Source organism: Sapajus apella, unplaced genomic scaffold (genome assembly GCF_009761245.1).
Source record: "Sapajus apella isolate SASKATOON/1434 unplaced genomic scaffold, GSC_monkey_1.0 scaffold97, whole genome shotgun sequence".
Lineage (NCBI taxonomy): Eukaryota > Metazoa > Chordata > Mammalia > Primates > Cebidae > Sapajus > Sapajus apella.
In genome coordinates this window covers 2,934,204-2,953,416 of record NW_022437037.1, presented here as the reverse complement: position 1 = coordinate 2,953,416, position 19,213 = coordinate 2,934,204, and the positions used below count along the sequence as shown (strand labels likewise).

The window sequence follows — 19,213 nt, the reverse complement described above, 5'->3', positions numbered from 1 at the left end:
GGGAGGGAGGGAGGAAGGAAAGAAAAGAAAAAAGAAAGAAAGAAAGATAGAAAGGAAGGAAGGAAGGAAAGAAAAAGAAAGAAAGAAGGAAGGAAGGAAAGAAAGAAAGAAAGAAAGAAAGAGAAGAGAAGGAGGGAGGGAGGGAGGGAGGGAGGGAGGAAGGAAGGAAGGAAGGAAGGAAAGGAGGAGAGGCTCAGAGAACCGGAGAGCATCTCAGTGGTGGAGTGACAAAGCTGGGATTGGAACACAGGTCTTGCCTATACAGACAGACACACACATGTGTACAGGCACACACACATGTACACACACACACACACGCACACATGCTTCAGTTGTGGATGCCCCATTCTCCATTCCAGATGGAGAAATATCCTGGGGAAGCCCCTGGGATTCCCTGTCAAGGTCTTCAGCCAGGTATAATTGAATCCTGGTCCCCAAACCCAAGCGCTTCCCCATGACAACTCCACATTGGTCTTGGTCTTCTCTGTGTTGGAGACTTGCAGGGCTTCCCTGGCAGGTCCCAGACAGGGAAATGTCAGCAAAGCTTTGCTGCTACCTGGCTGTGGGGCTGTGGGCAAGTTGCTTCTCTTTTCTGAGTCTCAGTTTGTTTATCTGAACCCCGGGGAGGCTAACCTCTGCTGGTCACTGTCAGAACACACTTCAATTATTCTGTTCTCATGCTTGTTTCCCCAGACCGCATCCTGACTTGGTCGCCTACCTGATTGAGGACCTTCTGCAGGTAGGGCGTGCCCATACGGTCAGCCAAGTGGCGGTAAGATGGATGAGAGAGGAAGAACTTTCGTTCAGCAGCTAAGGCGGCCGTGATGTCCTTCTTGCCATCAATGTCCTTCTGGCTCCGGTTCACCACCCCAATGTAGCCTGTGAACAGCATCAAGGTCAGGGCAACCAGTCTCAAGGGGAGGAGAGGGACGGGGAAGGGCTGGGGAGTGGGTCAGGGGTGTGGCCTGTTTACCTCTGCGCAGGGGGAGCAGCTTGTTCTCCAGCACATCACGGGCATCTGTGCCCTCGTCCATAAGGTCCAGCTTGGTGATGACCCCGATGGTGCGCTGGCCTGGGGGTACCAGCAGGAGGGCCGTCTATAGCTGCACTGGCTCTCACACAGGATTCCAGGCACTCCCACTCCTGACTCCCTGCTCTCCTCAGCCCCCTGCCCACTCACTGCCTCCTCTTCCCTCTTTATTCATTTTCCACAGGGTAGCCAAAAATATTTTTATTCATTTATTTATTTATTTTAAGACAGAATCTTGCTGTCACCCAGGCTGGAGTGCAGTGGCGCGATCTTGGCTCCCTGCAACCTCCGCCTCCCCTCCTGGGTTCAAGTGATTCTCCTGCCTCAGCCTCCTGAGTGGCTGGGATTACAGGCGCCCTCGACCACGCCTGGCTATTTTTTTGTTTTTTTAGTAGAGACAGGGTTTCGCCGTGTTAGCCAGGATGGTCTCGATCTCCTGACCTCGTGATCTGCCTGCCTCAGCCTCCCAAAGTAATACAGGCATGAGCCTGCCTCAAGCCTCCAAAGGATTACAGGCATGAGCCACCTCACCTGGCCCTCATTCTTCTTCTTTTTTTTATTTGTTAGAGATGGGGTCTCACTTTGTTGCCAGGCTGGTTTCTAACTCCTGGCTTCAAGCGGTCCTCCCATGTTGGCCTCCCAGAGTGCTGGGATTACAGGCGTGAGCCACTGCATCTGGCCTTTTTTTCTTTTTTTGAGACAGAGCCTCACTCTTGCCCATGCTGGACTGCAGTGGTGCAATTAACGCTCACTGCAGCCTTGACCTCCTGGGCTCAAGTGATTCTCCCACCTCAGCCTCCCAAGTAGCTGGGATCACAAGCATGCACCATGATGCCCGGCTAATTTTTAAAATTTTTTGTAGAAATGGGGGACTCATTATGTTGCCCAGGCTTGTCTCGAACTCCTGGGCTCAAGCGATCCTCCCACATTGGCCTCCCATAGTGCTGGGATTACAGACATGAGCCACCATGCCCGACCCCGAAAATGATTTTTAAAGGTACGAATCTGATCCCACCATCATTCTTAGACCCTTCAGAGGCTCCCCCTTACACTAAGAATAGACAGCCCCCAAGTCTGGGGCTTTGCGCATTGGCCACCGGCTGGGAACCTACCCTGGGGGTCCACCTCCTTGGCGACCTTGAGGGCGTCAGAGTTGGCCAGGTCAGAGTTGGCGGGGGACACGGCCAGGATGAGGCAGTTCTCCTTGGTGACAAACTGCATAAGCATGTCCCGGATCTGGAACTCGATGTCGGGAGGTTGGTCCCCCACCGGGACTTTGGTCATTCCGGGCAGGTCCACCAGGGTCAGGTTCAGCACTGGACAGGGCGGTGAGAGGGCGGGCTCAAGGCGGGGGGCGTGGCCGTGGGGGTGTTAAGGAATAGGGAGGAGGCTTGCAGGATCCTCTTGGGAGCAGGGTGGCAGGTGGGCGGGACTAGGAAATCTCTGGGCGAAAGTGGCTGCTGTTGGAGGCGTGGCCGGAAGTGGGCGGGATCATGGCAGGGTGGAGCTTGGAATAGGATGAGGCAGAGGCAGGGTCGCTCTAGGGGCGGAGTCTGCAGGAGAAGCAGGGCACGCAAAGGGGCGTGGCCAAGAAAAGGATTTTTAGAGGTTGGGGCGGGGCCGGGGTCCTCACCGTGCGGCGAGTAGACGCGGAGGTTGATAGGCACCGGCGAGATGCCCTTGTTGGTGCCAGTGACCCGGTCGGTCTCGGCCTCAATCTCCAGGCGCACCTCCTCGAAGTCGGTGAATTTCTTTCCCTTGCAGTGCAGGAACTCGGCATATTCTGCCCCAGAAGCGGGCAGGGGAAGGGCAGTAGGCATCAAGGTCCGGAACCCCACCTGGGGGTTTTCATCTCCCGCCGGTAATAGAACCCCCTAAACACACCCAAGCGGAACCACCCACGTCCCCATTGTGTATTTTGATCCCTACTGTCCCTAAGGGGAACGAGGCCCACAGTCCCACAGCAAGCAAGTTCTGTGGCCAGGCTGACCCTCAGCTTGGGGACAGTGGAGAGGCTGAAGTGGGCAAGCCTGGCTGCTGATGAAGGAGGGCACGTACCTGTGGTTGCATTGACCAGCTGCAAGACCAGGGGGCGTCGGGTGACAATGCCAGATCCTCGAGGTAGGAAGTCCCTGCAATGAGTTGGAGGTTAAAGGAGGGTCAAGATATGAGAGGGTTCCCTCTGTCCCAGGGGTACCTGTCCTCCCTGGGAGAGCCAAAGCTCCCTCCAAAGTGCTGGCGCCACCGCTCCTTAGCCCAAGGGCTTCAGGTCCCTAAGGGGAAATGGCAGCCCAGAAAGGTGGAAAAGACTCTTCATCAAGTCCCCTGGGTCACAGAATTTATGCATCTGAGCTGCCAAGAGACTGGATCAACTCCTAGATATGTCCTGTGTTGGTTTTGAGCCAACAGGAAGTCCCTGCCCCAACCCAGCCACTGCCATTCAGTCCCGGAGAAACTGAGTCATGGGGTGTCCTACGTGCCTATGCGTCCAGTGCCCACAGAGAGGATCCCAGGAAACAGAGCTGTAACTTCTCCCCTCCCTTCCGCTGTGGGGCAGGACAGCATCTCACTTCCCCTTCCCCAGACCCCATATGGCTATGGCTGAAGAAGCGGGGGAAGGAGGCGGCAAGGAAAAGGACTCATGGGTCGGGTGCAGTGGCTCATGCCTGTAATCCCAGGAGGCGGAGATTGCAGTGAGCCAAGATTGCGCCATTGCACTCCAGCCTGGGCCACAAGAGAAAAAAAAAAAAAAAAAAAGGCTGGCACGGTGGCTCACACCTGTAATCCCAGCACTTTGGAAGGGCGAGGCGGATGGATCACCTGAGATCAGGAGTTCGAGACCAGCCTGGACAACATGATGAAACTAAAAATACAAAAAAATTAGCTGAACGTGGTGGTGGACGCCTGTAATCCCAACTACTCTGGAGGCTGAGGCAGAATTACTTGAACCCAGGAGGTGGAGGTTGCAGTGAGCCAGGGTTGTGCCACTGCACTCCAGCCTGGGTAACAAGAGCGAAACTCTGTCTTAAAAGAAAATAAATAAATAAATAAAGGACTCATGCTTTTTAGTGCCTACTGCATGCCAGGCTCTTAGTAGGGCTCCATACCATAGCCCCATGAGGCAGGTGCTCTTATTACCCCCATTTTGCAGATGGGGGAACTGCAGCTTAGAGACATTCAGGTTGCACAGCCAGTACCTGGCAGAGCAGACCCTAGTCTCAGATCTATTTGACTTTGCAGTGAGACTCCCATGCCCTTCAGCCCCCTTTGACTGAACTGAGGGGTCTCAAAGTCGTCCCCTGTCCCCAGACCTGACAATCTGTAGCTCAGACAGTTGTTCGTGCTGATGACAAGCTCAGCTGTCCTTTTGGCTGACTCTTGTGGGTGCCAGTTCTCTGTCCAGTCAGCTTTTTTCATCTACCACCCTCTGCACTGCCCCCCAGGCTGGCACAAGCACGAGCGTGAAAGCCTCTCCAGGAATAAGACTGTCAGAATTGCCAGTCATGGGATCCCCAAGGCCCAGGAAAGGGGTGGGGGCAGGCTGAAGCCCGAGGGACCATTGAGACACAGCCAGCGCCTTATTCATGGAGATGCCCAGGGAGGGAAAAAGACACACACAGTCTCTACAGAGCCAGAGGCGGAACCCGGGTCTCTTGCCCCCAGCCCAGAGCCTGACCCAGACTCATAAGTCTTCTTTCACCCCAGGGTCAGTAGCAAAGGGTCTTTCATACAACAGACTAGACCCAGAGCTCCTAGGCTCAAAGCCCCCTCTTGAAGCCTCTCCACTGCCCCACCTCTGGGGACACACAGGCTGCTGGGGAGGAGTCAGGAACTATGCTGGAGAAAGAGAAGGATGGTAAGCCCCATGTATATTCATCATTCTTGCCAGACAGTGAGCTTTAGGGCAGGGCAGCCTCTTTCTGTCTGCCACTGTATCTCAATGCCCAGGACAGGACTTAGCACACAAGGGGCACTCAATAAATTCTGATTGAATCCCCAAGTCCTCGAATCTGTGCTCCAGTATAGAGATTATCATTTTATGGAGGAAGCAGCTGAGGCTCAGAGAGGTGAAGTGACTCACCCAAGGTCACACAGCCGAGCGGGGATTCAAAGCTGAGTGTCTGTTGGACCCTCAGCCTGGGAGCTTCCCCATTCAAAGGTGCTGCCTCAAACCCAAGAAGCCAGACTTGGCTTTTTATGTAATTCAATTAAATTCAGTCTGTGCCCGGCCCTGTGCCAGGCTCTGGGGATGGGAGATGATGAGTCAGACAGTTCCCACCCTGAGGAACTCACAGTGTGGTGGGAGAGACAGACAAGTAAATAGATAATGCAATGCAGTGTGGTGTGTGCTAGAACAGAGGTGTGCCAGGCGGCACAGAGGGAGGCGGTTGGCTGGGGGTGGGTGGGAGGACTTCCGGTCTCGATCTCTCCCATCCTTTACTCAAAGACTTCTTTGGGGGCGTGACTTCCAGTTTTGGGAGTCCCCCAGGGCTGTGGAGATAGAGCAGCTGTTCTCATAGAAGCTGGGGTGGGTGTGGGGGCCGGGGGTCCACCCTATTCTCCACCAGCTCCTCACCCAGCAATACCATGGCAACAGTAACTGCCATGGAAACTACAGGAGGGGCTGGAAAGGATGGGACTCCCCACAGAGAGCCCCCCACACAGAGACATGGACTTTCCCGGAGTTCCTTCCCGAGAGGCCTCTCCTTGAGCAGATGGGCCCATACAGCCCTGGTGGGCCTGCGGGTGGAGGTCTTCAAGGTGCCACATAGGGGGTGCGGGGAGCCCAGGGCCCAGCTGGTGAGAATGCTAGGTGGTCAGGGTCTGGGCCAGCTGCCCACTGCCTCCCAAGGGCTGCTTAAAGGACAAGTAGCTTCTGGGAAGTAGAGACTAGAGGCAGGGCCATGGCTGGGGGTCAAGCCCCTCCCAGGGCCAAGATCTCCTGGTGCCCAGATGGGGAGGTGGCCCATCTCTGCCATGGCCCAGGTTCTCAAAGTGAAGCCCTCACGAGGCCTGCATCAGAATGCCCTGGGTAACCTGTCCAGACACATGCTCCCCAGGCATGCTGGGCTAGAATCTCAAGGGGGCTTCGCAGGGAGGCTGAATCCAGATTTTAAACAGATCCTCAGGTGGTTTCCATACTCCCTGTCAAGTTTGAGGACCACCTGCCCCGTGCTGAGGAGCCAGGGCCAGGCTGGCTCCTGCATTGAATCCTATACTGACCTTTCCCTGGCCTGGTGGCTGGTGTTAGGACCCAGGAGGTCTACTTTCCAGCCTCACGCCTGGACAGACAGTGGGGGAGACCAGCAGGTCACCAGGTCTCAACAGAGAGCTCTTTGCTCACTTCCAGGTTCCTGCCTGGCACAGGCCCCGCACGTAGTAGGTGCCCAGGCAACACTGAAAGGAATGTGCATGACTCAGCAGCTCCCTAGCTCTTCCCTTTCACCTGGACACACCATCCCACTTTAGTGCTGTTTAAGGGTCCCCTGGGTGCCCCTCCTTCCCCCCAGTGGGGATCTGGACCAGATCCAGCCTCCAGCTCCTGGTTAGGCTGAGGGAGGACAGAACAGGTGCCCAGAGAAAAGTGTCAGGCCCACCAGCCTCAGAGGCCACGTGCTGTGCCCGGTGTGGGGGGGCGGCTGCTGGCATGCCAGCTCTCCCCACTCATTTGGAGCAGATGGCGCGTTCCCAGGGGGGCCGTGCCTGGCCATCTGCAGAGGCACCTTCAAACCTCAAGCGTGGGGAGACAAAATAAACACCTCTCAGGACCCTCAAATGCCACACTCCCTGTCTGAACTGGTGCTGTCACCCTGAGAGGGGTCTGGAGAAACTGAACCCAAGGGCTGACATGACCCTACCCCTACTCTAGGACCTGAGACTTGGGGCCAGAGCTTGGGATCCTGGTTTCCAGGCCCTGCCGAATGCAAATGATGCCAGGAAGTAACGTGCTTAACTGGGCGTGCGCCTAGTGCTGGTCATTCTTCTGTGCCTCCTCTTTCTTGAGCTCTGATGTCAGATGGACCCAACATTGAAAGTCCCAGCTGTCATGTAGGAGCTGTGAGGCAGTGGACAAATGACCATGCCTCTCTGAGCCTCAGTTTCCACATCAGTAAAATGGGTTGCTGTGAGGCTTATATGAGCTGATGACTGAACCAATGGTGGCTGCTATGATGATAAATAATGACAGCTTGCTGGGCATGCTGACAGCATGGGCTGGACTCCCACAGCTCGTCACCAGAAGGGGCAGCAGTGAGAGAGTTGGAAGGTGGGTTTCCTGGAGCCTGGCAGCCAGAGTGGGGGTGAAGGCAGGATATTTCCAGCCAGATCTTGACCCTTGGACATAGAAGGCAAGGGGGGTGGGCAGGAGCGCCCTCTGAAGCAGGGAGCTGGGGTGCCAGAAAGGGAGTGGGTGGGCCAGGAAATACTGGTGGGAGGAGCTGAGGCTGCCCCCAGGCAACAAGACCCTTTCTGTTCCCGCTGCCCCAGGAGGCTCTGGGCGAGGTCCACATCACAGCTCATGAATTTCAAGCTGAGGTTTGAACACTGCAGGGCAGTTCTGGCCTTGGCTTTCCTTGATGTTCTGATGGCCCCGGGAGCAGGGACTGGGCTAGACCTGTTTGTCACAATATCCCAGCAGCCAGCACGGGTCTGGCATGTGGCAGACTCTCAGGACACCTGCACTGACCAAAAGATGGAAGATGAGCTCTACCATCGGCTTCATTGTGCAGGAGTAGAAACTGAGGCACAAAAGAGGAAGAGCTCGCCCAAGATCATGGTGCAAGTTGGTGACAAGGTAGGACCGGTACCCAGGGCTCCTGACTCGGGGTAGGCGCGCTCTCCACAGCAACCTTTCTCCCTATTAAGCAGAGCCTTTTACCTTCCCTTGTTCCTTATTCTCCCATCCTGCCTGCTTTCTTTCCCTCCCTCCCTCCTTCCCTCTCTCCCTCCCTCCCTCCCTTCTTTCCTTCTTTCCTCCCATCCATCCAAGTATTGATGACTATATTTTCAAAATGGAAATAGATCTCTTTTGCCTCTAATTTTTAAAATAATATGTTATCCAGTTAAAAAGTTTCAGAAAATGGTCGGGTACAGTGACTCATGTCTGTAATCCCAACATTTTGGGAGGCCAAGGTGGGCGGATAACAACATCAGAAGTTCGAGACCAGCCTGGCCAACATGGTGAAACCCTGTCTCTACTAAATATACAAAAATTAGCCCAGCGTGGTGGCAGGCACCTGTAATCCCAGCTACTCTGGAAGCAGAGACAGGAGAATCACTTGAACCCGGGAGGCAGAGGTTGCAGCGAGACGAGATCATGCCATTGCACTGGGCGAAAGAGCAAGATTCTGTCTTAAAACAAAACAAAACAACATATGTTCTCCAGTTAAAAAGATTCAGAAAATGGCCGGGTGGGATGGCTCATGCCTGTAATCCCAACACTTTGGGAGGCCAAGACAGGTGGATTGCCTGAGGTCAGGAGTTTGAGACCAGCTTGGCCAACATGGTGAAACCCTGCCTCTACTAAAAATACAAAACTTAGCCAGGTGTGGTGGCACACACCTGTAGTCGCAGCTACTCAGGAGGCCGAGGCAGGAGAATCGCTCAAACCTGGGAAGTGGAGGTTGCAGTGAGCTGAGATCCAGCCGCTGCACTCCAGTCTGGGTGACAGAGAAAGACTCTGTCCTCCTCCAAAAAAAGATTCAGAAAATAAGTGAAATATTAAAAAATATAAAAGCCAATCGTCATCCCAACACCTGGTGAGAGCCACTGTAAACATTTTATCATTAATAATCATCATCATGGTTAAACACCGATGAATTGCTGACTGCCAGCCAGGGACTCTGCCAGAGACTTGAAAATCTACATCAGCACAAGATTTCTTTTTAGGGTGATGGAAATATCCTAAAATTAGATTGTGATGATCATTGCACAACTCTGTAAATATGCTAAAAATCATTGAATTGTGCCTTTAAAATGGGTGAATTTTATGTCATGTAAATTATACTTCAATAAAGCTGTTTAAGAAAATCGACATCTGGCCGGGCGTGGCGGCTCACGCCTGGAATCCCAGCACTCTGGGAGGCCGAGGTGGGCAGATCACAAGGTCAGGAGTTTGAGACCAGCCTGACCAACATGGTGAAACCCCATCTCTACTAAAATACAAAAATTAGCTGGGCTCGGTGGTGCATGCCTGTAATCCTAGTACTTTGGGAGGCCGAGGCAGATGGATCATGAAGTCAAGAGATTGAGACCATCCTGGCCAACATGGTGAAACCCTGTCTCTACTAAAAATACAAAAACTAGCTGGGCATGGTGGCAGGTGCCTGTGATTCCAGCTACCTGGGGGGCTGAGATAGGAGAATAGTTTGAACCTGGGAGGTGGAGGTTGCAGTGAGTTGAGATCATGCTGTTGCACTCCAGCCTGGCAACAGAGCGAGATTCTGTCTCAAAAAATATATATATATTAGTGGGGCGGGGGGGGCAGGGAAGAGGGGGTGTGGTGGTGTGCACTTGTAATTCCAGCTACTCAGGAGGTTGAGGCAGGAGAATTGCTTGAACCCAGGAGGTGGAAGTTGCAGTGAGCCAAGATCATGCCACTGCACTCCAGCCTGGGTGACAGAGCGAGACTCCATCAAAAAAAAGGGGGACAGAGAGAGAAAGAGAGAGAGAAGGAGAGAAAAAAGAAAGAAGGAAGGAAGGAAGGAAGAGAAAGGAAGGAAGGAAGGAAAGAAAGAAAGAAGAAAGAAAAGAGAATTGATCCTTGCATGGCTGTGTGAGGTCAGAGTGATCAGTTTCCCCATGTTACAGGGGAAGAAACTGAGGCTCAGAAAGGGGAGATCACATGCCTCTCGAACGCCCACAGGCACACTGTGTTATCCACCCTTTGGTAGCTTCTCTATTCACCTAACATATCACAGACATTTCCAGAATTATTAAATATACAGCTACATCTGGATCCTCTGTCTTTCTTTCTTTTTTAGAGACAGGGTCTTGCTCTGTCACCCAGGCTGGAGTACAGTGGTGCGATCATAGCTCACTACAGCCTCAAATTCCTGAGCTCAAGCGATCCTCCCACCTCAGCCTCCCAATAACTGGGACTACATGTGTGCGCCACCACGCCCAGCTATGGATCCTTATTTCTCATCACCAGCATCTTAATGAGAAGGAACCCCAGCTCGGCCACTGAGTTACCTCCCTGTTCTGAACCTCAGTTTTCCCATCAGTGAAATAGGACATAGGCCAGCAGCTCCCTCCTAGACCTGTTGAGGGAATGCCCTGAGGTCCTGGCAGTGGAAGGACCTAACAGGGGGTGCCCATTGGTGGGTCCTAGTTCCCGAGCACGTGCCATGTGCTGTGTGCTTTATGTGCTGCTGCACTGCATTCCTTCGAAATGGGGACCCAGGTTGGGTGTGAGGGTGCATTCACCTGCTGAGATTTTTCTCCCTACCCTGGCTAGTGGCCTCCTTTCCCTGATATAAGAAGAGAGGCATGTGAGACAGAGTGATTAAAGAGTAACACAGTCATAATGAGGTACGATGTTAATATTAACCATGGTTGAAGCTGCCCTCGGAGCTCTGAGCCCAAGGGCTTCTCTCGTCCTCTACAGCTTCCCATCTGGGAGAAAACAAAGCCCTACCCCACACAGGGAGGGCCAGGTCATGGCCGGAGACAGTGATCAGGGAAGGCATCTCAGAGGAGGAGTTGGCTGATGTGACTTGGAGGAAAGACCCAGTGAAAGAGGAAGACAAGGCCAGGGGCCAGGCATGGTGGCTGAAACCTGTAATCCCAATACTTTGGGAGGCTGAAGTGGGAGGATCACTTGAGGCCAGGAGTTTGAGACCAGCCTGGGTAACATAGCAAGGCCCTGTCTCTACAGAAAAAAAGGAAAAGAGAGAAGCTTCCAGGCAAGAGAACAGCATATGCAACAGCACCCCAGGAGAGTGAGAGAGGGCACAGCCCTAGTTTTTCCGTGAAATGTAAGATATTCAGGTAGACCAGGAGGCAGCGGCTGACAGGAAGCAGGACTGGGTAGTCAGTCCTCAGAGGCCCAACTCAGGTGCTGGGGTTCGGTTTTGAGGGCAGGGAGTCCAAAAAGGGCTTCAGGCAGAGGAAGGCAGATTGGGAGGCTGGAGAGAGTTCCATGCTGTTGGGTGGGGGATGGGTTGGGGGGAAGGGAGGAAGCTCCTCTGCGGCCAAGACAGGGGCTGGAGTTTGAGGTAGACAGGAGTGAACTGGGCAGACTCCACGGAGACAGAGGCGGATGGGGAGGGCGGGCCAGCGAGCAGGTAGCTGATCTCGGGGCCTCTGGCCAGGGGACTGGGAAGATGCCATGTAGGAGAATATTTTGAACATCTTCCAAGCTCAATATCACTTTTTTTTTCTTTCTGTTGCATATAGTAATTCTAAGTTGCTAGGCCTGACTTCTCCAAACGATTCCTGTTTCTTAGCCAGATTTCATTCCAGGGAATGGGTAAGAGTGCCAGAGAGTCACCCAGGAAGAGGAGGAGAGGAGGAGACACTGAGGTGTGTAGGTGTGTGCGCACACGGGTGGGGCTGGGGTGGGGAATAGGGTAGACAGAAACATGGAGAGGTGTGGATTGGAGGCAGGAGACACATGCTTGTTCCTGGGCTGCCTCTGATTCAATTGCTGTGTGACTTTAGGCAGGTTCCCTCCCCTCTCTGTGTCATTTTTGCCATCTAAAAACCTGGTGGTTCATGCCTGTAATCCCAGCAGTTTTTGAGGCCAAGGTGGGCAGATCACCTGAGGTCAGGACTTCGAGACCAGCCTGGCCAATATGGTGAAACCCTATCTCTACTAAAAATACAAAAATTAGCCAGGCATGGTGGCAGGCACCTGTAGTCTGTTACTTGGGAGGCTGAGGCAGGAAAATCGCTTGAACCTGGGAGGTGGAGGTTGCTGTGAGCTGAGATTGTGCCCCTGAACTCCAGCCTGGGTGACCGAGCAAGACCCTGTTTCAAATACTACTACTACTAATGCTAAATAAATAAAAATAAAAACCTGGTTGGAAGGCCGAAGTGGGACGATCACTTGAGCCCAGTAGTTTGAGACCACCCTGGGCAACATGGTGAGCCCCCATCTATACAAAAAATAAAATGAAAAAGTTAGCCGGACTTGGTAGCACATGCCTGTTGTCCCCAGGTGGGAGGATGGCTTGAGCCTGGGAGGTCAAGGCTGCAGTGAGCCAAGCTCGCCCCACTGCGCTCCAGCCTGGGTGACAGAGTGAGATCCTGTCTCAAACAAAACAAAAACACGGAATGATAGTAGACGCCAGTACTGCTCTTAGACCTGGAAACTGGAGCCCTTAGCCCCAGACTTACACCTTACGGGTCCCTCTCTGGACTTCCTCTGGCCTTACCTTCCCCATGGGGCAAAGAGATCCCAGGGGCCAGGAAAGGTGCCCAGCTGGAGCCTGTGCTCCCCTCAGAGGCTACACTCAGGTGCCCCAGGATTCCCTCTCAAGCAGTTCCAAGCCCACTGCCCAGGACCAAGGGGGGGGTCCAGCCCAGGCCCAAGGGGGGTCCTTTCTGGAGCTGGGATATGTGGGCTGGGGTGTTCACGAGTCAACCCTGGAGGGATAAAGAGGGAAGTGATGGGGCAGCCCGGGGAGAGGGGCCACCTGTCCCCACACCTCCACATACATCACGGAACTCCAAGGAGTCCGAAGTTCTGAATTCTAACCCAGCTGGCCAGGTTGTGATGCAGGTGCATTTGCTGTGGTGGGAGGGCAGAATGCATTGCATTTAGCAATTCCTCAGCTTGATTTATAACTGGAATACACAGGCATATGGCACGTGGGCGTCTGCTTCTCCACGCCTGACAGCACTGTGCCCATGACCTGCTTCCTCCACTCCTGCCCTGCCCACCCTCTCCACTCGCCCACTTGTGCCCCCTTCCCTGCATCCGACCCTCTGACCCAGCCAGGGCCTGGGAAACTCAATTCTCCTGGTGCCGGGATCAGATACTGTCTGCCAGGGTCACCTTTCACTCCCAGCTCTTCTGGGCCACGGTGGGGCGTGGGTTTGGAGAGGATGTCCCGGCTGCAGATGCGTGCATTTCCATGCATCCCAGCACATTCTGTGCACGCTAGGAGCATGCAGACTGGAGCATGCTCTCCGGGTGGGTGGGCGGCTATCAAAGGACCCCTAACAGGTCCCTCAAACCCCGGTTCCCCAACCCTCCTGGTCTCACCTCTGGCCTCTGCTCCTCAGCCACACCGCCCTTCACCCTTCATCCGGGTTCTCAGACCCCCTGGGCTCTCTTCACCCTAGCCCTTTGCTCAGGCCGGTCCCTGCACCTGCAGCAGTCCATGCTTTAGCTTGACCATGTCCTAGTCTTGTTCATGTCCAGTCTTAAATGCTACCTCCTTAGGGGGCCTTCTGATGGCCCAGAAAGTTCCCTTCCCCTCAATGTCAGGCTCCTTGCAACACAGTAGCAGACTCCTTCAGAAGAACACACAACAAACGAGCTCTTTGTGGATTTCATGTCTGTCTGCCCCGATCAGCTGCAAACCTCCCCAAGCAGGATGGGTATGGCTGGTTCACAGCTCTATCCTCAGGGCCTGGCACATGGCAGGTGCCAAGGAAGCGTCAATTCCCTCTGCCCCCTCCAGGTCATCAGCACTCTGCCTAGGATGTCTCATTTATCCACTAATATTCTTTGGCCTCCATCTCCAAATCTGAGAAATGGGACCACTATGATGCATCCCAACATATTCGGAGGAAGAGACAGAACTTAACAGTGGGGAGTGGGCTGTCTCCCCTGGGAAAAGCTAGGTTTAACAAAGAGAGGGGCTCTCAGAGGCCAGAGACCAGCACCACGCCCATGCTGGGATAGAATGTGGAGGAAGGGGCCGGGCGCCATGGCTCACACCTGTAATCCCGGCACTTTGGGAGGTTGAGGTGGGTGGATCACAGGAGGTCAGGAGTTGAGACCAGTCTGGACAACATGATGAAACTCCAACTCTCCTAAAAACACAAAAATGAGCCGGGCGTGGTGGTGCACGCCTGTAATCCCAGCTACTCGGGAGGCTGCGGCAGGAGAATCACCTGAACTCAAGAGGTGGAGGTTGCAGTGAGCTGAGATTTCACCACTGCACTCCAGTCTGGGCAACAGATCGAGACCGTCTCAAAAAAAAAAAAAAAGAATGCAGAGGAAGGGACAAGGGCACATTGCAGAAGGCAGGAAGCCTGGGGGAGGGGTAGGCAGAGTCACAGGGAAACCCTTCCCACAGGCTGCTCCTTGGGCTCTGGGCAGAGGGTCCCTCACCAGGACCCCAACCCTACCCTAGATGGAGAAGTTCCCCCGCCGTGCCTCCATCCTAATGCACCTCCCAGCCCGCACCATCCCAGAGGGCTTGCCTGTCTATGCCCAGGCAGGAAGAGAACCAGCACATTTTCCATGCCAGGCCCTTCCTTGAATGCTTCATGGGCTCACCATCATCTCACAAGGGATGTGCTATTATCATCCCCATTTTACAGATGAGGAAATAGCAGCTGGGTGGGGTTTAGAGAACATGCCCAGGGTTTCTCTGCTTGTAAGTGGCAGAGCTGAGATTTGAACCCAGCAGGTCTGACTTCAGAGCATGCTCTCAGCCCCTCTGCCACGTTCCCGCCGGCCTTGGCCCGCCCCAGGACAACTAACTCTTGGCCCTGGAGGAGTGTTGTTGGCGGAGGGGGGCGTGTAGCGGGGCGGGGGTGATAAAGAGGAGCTGGAGAGACAGCAAGGAGGCCCCTTTGGCCTAGGGCACCAGGCATCTGTTCATGAAAGGCAGGCTGTGCTGCGTCCACAAACACTCCCCCGTCTACACTTACCCCCGGGATGAGCTCATCTGCTCTCAGGTTTAAATCCCATCTCTACACCAACGATTTCCAAATTTTTCTTTCCAGCCCGCCTTCCCCCTGAGCTCCTGACTTGCATCACCAAACTGCCAGCTGACATCTTCCACTTAGAAGTCTAACAGGCATCTCAGGCTCAATATGTTCAGAACCCAACCCTGGTCTTCCCCCGTCCCCTCAATCTGCTCCTCCTTACTCTTCACGACTCTGTTAATGGCACCAACACCCACCCAGGAGCTCAGGTCAAAGTCCCAGAAGTCATCACTGATTCCTCCTTCCCCACCCTCCACATCCATCCACCAGCGGGACTTCCTCCAAAATATATCCTGAAACCCACCCACCATTCTCCTTCTTGTTGCAGCTAAAACCCTGGTCCAGGCCCCCGACTAGCCCCTGCCCACTGCAGCAGCCTCCTCACTGGTCTCTCACCTTCTCCCTCACCCCCTCCCCAAGTTACACCCTTGCTAGAATCCACTCGAGTCACTCAACTACTGAAATTTTCCCACAAGAGTGAAAATAAACCCAAACTCCTGGCTCCTCATGGCCTGAGGGGCTTGTAGATCTAGCCCCTGCCTATCTCTCAGATCCTGTCTCCTTCTTGCTAGTCAAACACCAGCCACTGGGGCTTCCTTCTGTTCTTCAAAGGCACCAAATTCTTTCCTACCCCAGGGCCTTTGCACTTTCCCTTGGCCAGGAACTCTCCCACCCCTGGCGAGTTACACAGGTTCTCATCCCTCGGTTCTCATCTCAGATGCCACCTCCTCCCGGAGACCTCTGACCTCCCTGGGGAGAGCAGCCCCGCTCCCTTCCCTGACTTTGACCACACTTTCCAGTTGTCTTCTGAGTTTCTCCCTCTGGAATGCAGAGCCTTGTCTTTTCCACCATAGAATCCCCAGTGCTAAGACATCATGCACCCTCCACAAATGTTTGCTAAATGACTGAATGAATTGGTGTCGATTTTCCCTTCTGTAAAAGGGAAGTGGGTGAAGAAATAGCATAGACCCAGACAAGTTCCAGCAGCGTCCCGGGCAGCTGCGAGGCCACCTCCATTGCAGAGCTGACAGCAGAATCCTCCTGAATGCCTGGAAGCCCGGGGGGCCTAGAGCAGCCCTGATGCATTTTCCTTCTGATGCATTTTCCTTAGGTCATTGGCTCCTGGGAAGCCCCAGGAGACAGAGTGGCTATTACCATGCTCACCAGTCTGGGGACTGAGCCCTGTTGGAGAGGTCGGAGCCCTTGAGGGAGCAGGCAGGCTGAGAGGGGGGAGCCCACTGAGCCTCAGTTTCCCCTGCCTTCTCACAAGCTTTCAGGGGATCTCGAATGCTTTCCCGCCTACTCCTTCACATCGAGCTAAGCCCTCCTCCCCTGCATCTGGACACCCTGCACATCCTCCTGCGGGGATCACAGCCAAGGGTACTGGGGCACAGAGGGCAGCCAGAGGGCCCAGGCCTCCTGGGGCACAGACCACACCTTGCTCTGCCACTCAACAAGCAAGTACTTGCTGAAGTCTGCGGTGGCCAGGGCTGGCCCCTGCGCCATGGGCTCCAGGAGGGCAGAGGATAGGCGCAGAAGTCCCCAAGCCTAATCAGCTATCAACGCTCCCTCCCGCATGTTTACACAAGCTCCTTTCCACCCATGAACTTGGTGGAGCCCACAGCCACCCTCTCAGGAAGGCAGGGCAGCGGCTGTCAGTGTCCCCCTCCCACAGATGGGGAAGTGGAGGCCCACCCACCTGCATGTCCCCGTGCCCGGTGCAGGGCCCTGCTCTCTGAAGTGACCTTCAGAGGATGGGCAGCCTCGAGATCGGGAACTGGAGTTTGGAGTCTAACAGCTGCCGCCCTTCCTGAATGTGTGACCTTGGGCAAGGCACCTAACCTCCAGGGTCTCAGTTTCCTCATCCGTAAGATGGGCATGATGGTACCTGCTTCTTGGTAGCTCCTGTGAGCCTGTGAAGGACTCAGCATAGGGGCTACATGGGATGGGCTCGATAGACGGGGGCTGAAGTCACCAGTTGGTCCCCTTCTTACCCCAGGCCTGGAGCACACAGCCTGGCATGGAGCAGGAGTTCAGCCAACATTCAAAGGACGAGAGGGAGGAATATGGCTTGTCCACTCTAAAGTGCTGGGTATCCCTGACTGCCGGGCTTTGGGGAAGGGGCACATTGTGTCTCTTGCCTGTGTCTCTGCAGGTTGGGGGGTCATGTGATCAGAAGGGGGGTACTGCAGGAGCCATCGGAGAGACAGATGCCTCCCCCTCTGCTGACCAGATGGGCACGGCCGCCCCCACGGTGGCCTTCCAATGTCCCACACATACATGGCTCCAGTCAGGCCCTCTCCTTGTCACCTCTAGGGCTAGCATGGGTTTCCCAGGACATTTGAGGGGCAGGAACAACCACCCAGTTCCACTGCCCACGTTAGAGACAGAGACACTGAGGCTCAGAGAGGGCAAGTGACCTGCCTGAGACTTTGCTGCAGAACCTGGCTTGGACAGAACTGCTGTCCCTCTGCGGAGAAGGGCCCCTGCCTCCCTCTCCCATGTGCCAGTCATTTTTTTGGCCCTGAAGGTCATTGGAAGAAAGCAAGGGTTTCTGAAGACGATGTGGGGAGATGAAAGGGGGAGAGGTCAGTGTGAACCCTCTCACCTCCTCCCCCAATCTGCCCAGCCCCCCATCCCACTTCCAGTACCTGGAGAGCCCCTATCCTTCCTCTCATCAGTACCAGAAAAACTATTTCTGCCTCCCTCTGGGGGTGCCTGGGAGCCTGGGGGTCATGACCCTGACTGCCCCCCTAAACCCAAGACCCTTTGTCTTTGCGGTTGCTCTCCTCTCCGCCACCTAGGCCTCCCAGCGCCTTGTGGGATCAGAGGCGGGAGGGGGATTAGGTTCTGCAAATGGCTCCCCCCTCCCGCCATCCCTGTCTTAGTCATCTCTGCCCTCTGCCGCCTCTCCCTTCATCACAATCCCTCTGGCCAGGCCAAGGGGAGGGCGACACTGACAGGCGCCCCCCACCCAGGGGCCACGGAGAAGCAAGGGGCCGGCTGCTCAGAAAAGGATCAGAAGTGGTTTCTCCTCCCCTCTTCCCTTCCTCATCCTGCAGCCCGCGCCTCCCCCTCCACCGTGCTGCGCACGGATGGCGGCGGGAGCCGCAGAGGTGTGTGTGCCGGGGGAAGCTGTGCCGGGTCCTCAATGCCCAGAGGACTACGTCCTCTTCTAGGGGCCGGGGTGTGGGGGCTGTCCCCCCCAACACCACAGCTCAAGAATTCCCATGGGCGTACAGGACTGTCCCCCCCATAGAGCCCGGTGTGGGGGACACTGCCCCCGGGTGCTGCCCGCTCCAAGGGACTCCCCAAGCCCAACGGAGGCGCTGAGTAATGAGGGCTCTCTCCATGCCCATGTTGGGGGTGGGGGTCAACCCTCTGCCCGGGGCTTCTGGCAGAGCGCTGTCTGCCCTAAAGGATGGGGCGGAGGAGGGGGCGTGATTCCGCAGCCGGAGACGTTTGCAGACTAAGCCGGGGGGCGCTGCTGCCCCAGGGGCTCTCGCGGTGGGGGGAGGAGGGCCGCCTCGCTCCGGCTGGGGGTGGGGGGAGCGCCGGCCGCGAGTGCAGCGTCGGGGGCTGCGAGGTCGCCGCACCGTCGGTGTCCCGGGTGGGGATTTCAGGGATCCCGGGGGTCGGCGCCTTGGGGCGCGCTGCGCCTACCTGCCTACGAAATTCTCGAGCACCGAGCTCTTGCCGGCGCTCTGGCCGCCCACCACGGCGATCTGCGGCAGGTCGAGGTCCGCGTTCTGGCCGATGGCAGAGAAGGCGTCCTGCAGCCGGTTGACCAGAGGAATGAGATCTTCCATGCCGCGGTTGCCCATGGCTGCGGCGGGCCCCGCAGGCTGCGATCCGGCTGCCGCTCCCGCTCCCGGCTCGGGCTCCGCCGCTGCAGCCGCGCGCCCCGACTGACTGCGCCGCGGGGCCCCCGCCCCTCGGGGATCAGAGCGGGCGCCGCTCCCAGGCGCCGCTAGGGGGAGCCCGCGGCGCTGCTGGCCCGACGCCGTGCGCAGGCGCCGCCCGGGGCACCATGGGTGTTGTAGTTTTCACCTTCTGCGGCTTTCGAGGTGCCTTAGCAGTATCTGGGGTGCGCGGATGCTGCGCAGAATATATTTGTCACGGGTGGGGTCTCACTCCTAGTACCAGAACCCTTGGATAGTTAGTGGTCATGGCTGTTTTACTCCATCTTACCGATGGGGAAACTGAGGCCTGGAGAGCAGATGTGCCACCTCTGAGGTCACAGCCTCCTGACCCGGAGTTCCCCTTCACCTTGCTGCCTTCTACCTCTAGGTC

The 19,213-nt window shown here is 55.6% G+C and overlaps 1 protein-coding gene across 17 annotated transcripts in view; it reads right to left on the bottom strand.

Annotated features, from left to right (window-relative positions):
- DNM1 (dynamin 1) overlaps positions 1–18,848 on the bottom strand; it is a 51,397-nt gene extending 32,549 nt beyond the window's left edge. For all 17 annotated transcript variants that reach the window (XR_004262387.1, XR_004262390.1, XR_004262388.1 and 14 more), the window contains exons 1-6: positions 18,584–18,848; positions 3,089–3,162; positions 2,664–2,813; positions 2,143–2,346; positions 974–1,072; positions 719–879 (exon numbers count right to left, since the gene is read on the bottom strand). Coding sequence is in view for 13 of the 17 variants with exons in the window: in XM_032257422.1 (XP_032113313.1) it covers positions 719–879; positions 974–1,072; positions 2,143–2,346; positions 2,664–2,813; positions 3,089–3,162; positions 18,584–18,744 (849 nt within the window). In the remaining 4 variants the exon portion in view is untranslated. The remainder of the gene's footprint in view (positions 1–718; positions 880–973; positions 1,073–2,142; positions 2,347–2,663; positions 2,814–3,088; positions 3,163–18,583) is intronic.
- Between the last annotated feature and the right edge of the window lie 365 nt (positions 18,849–19,213).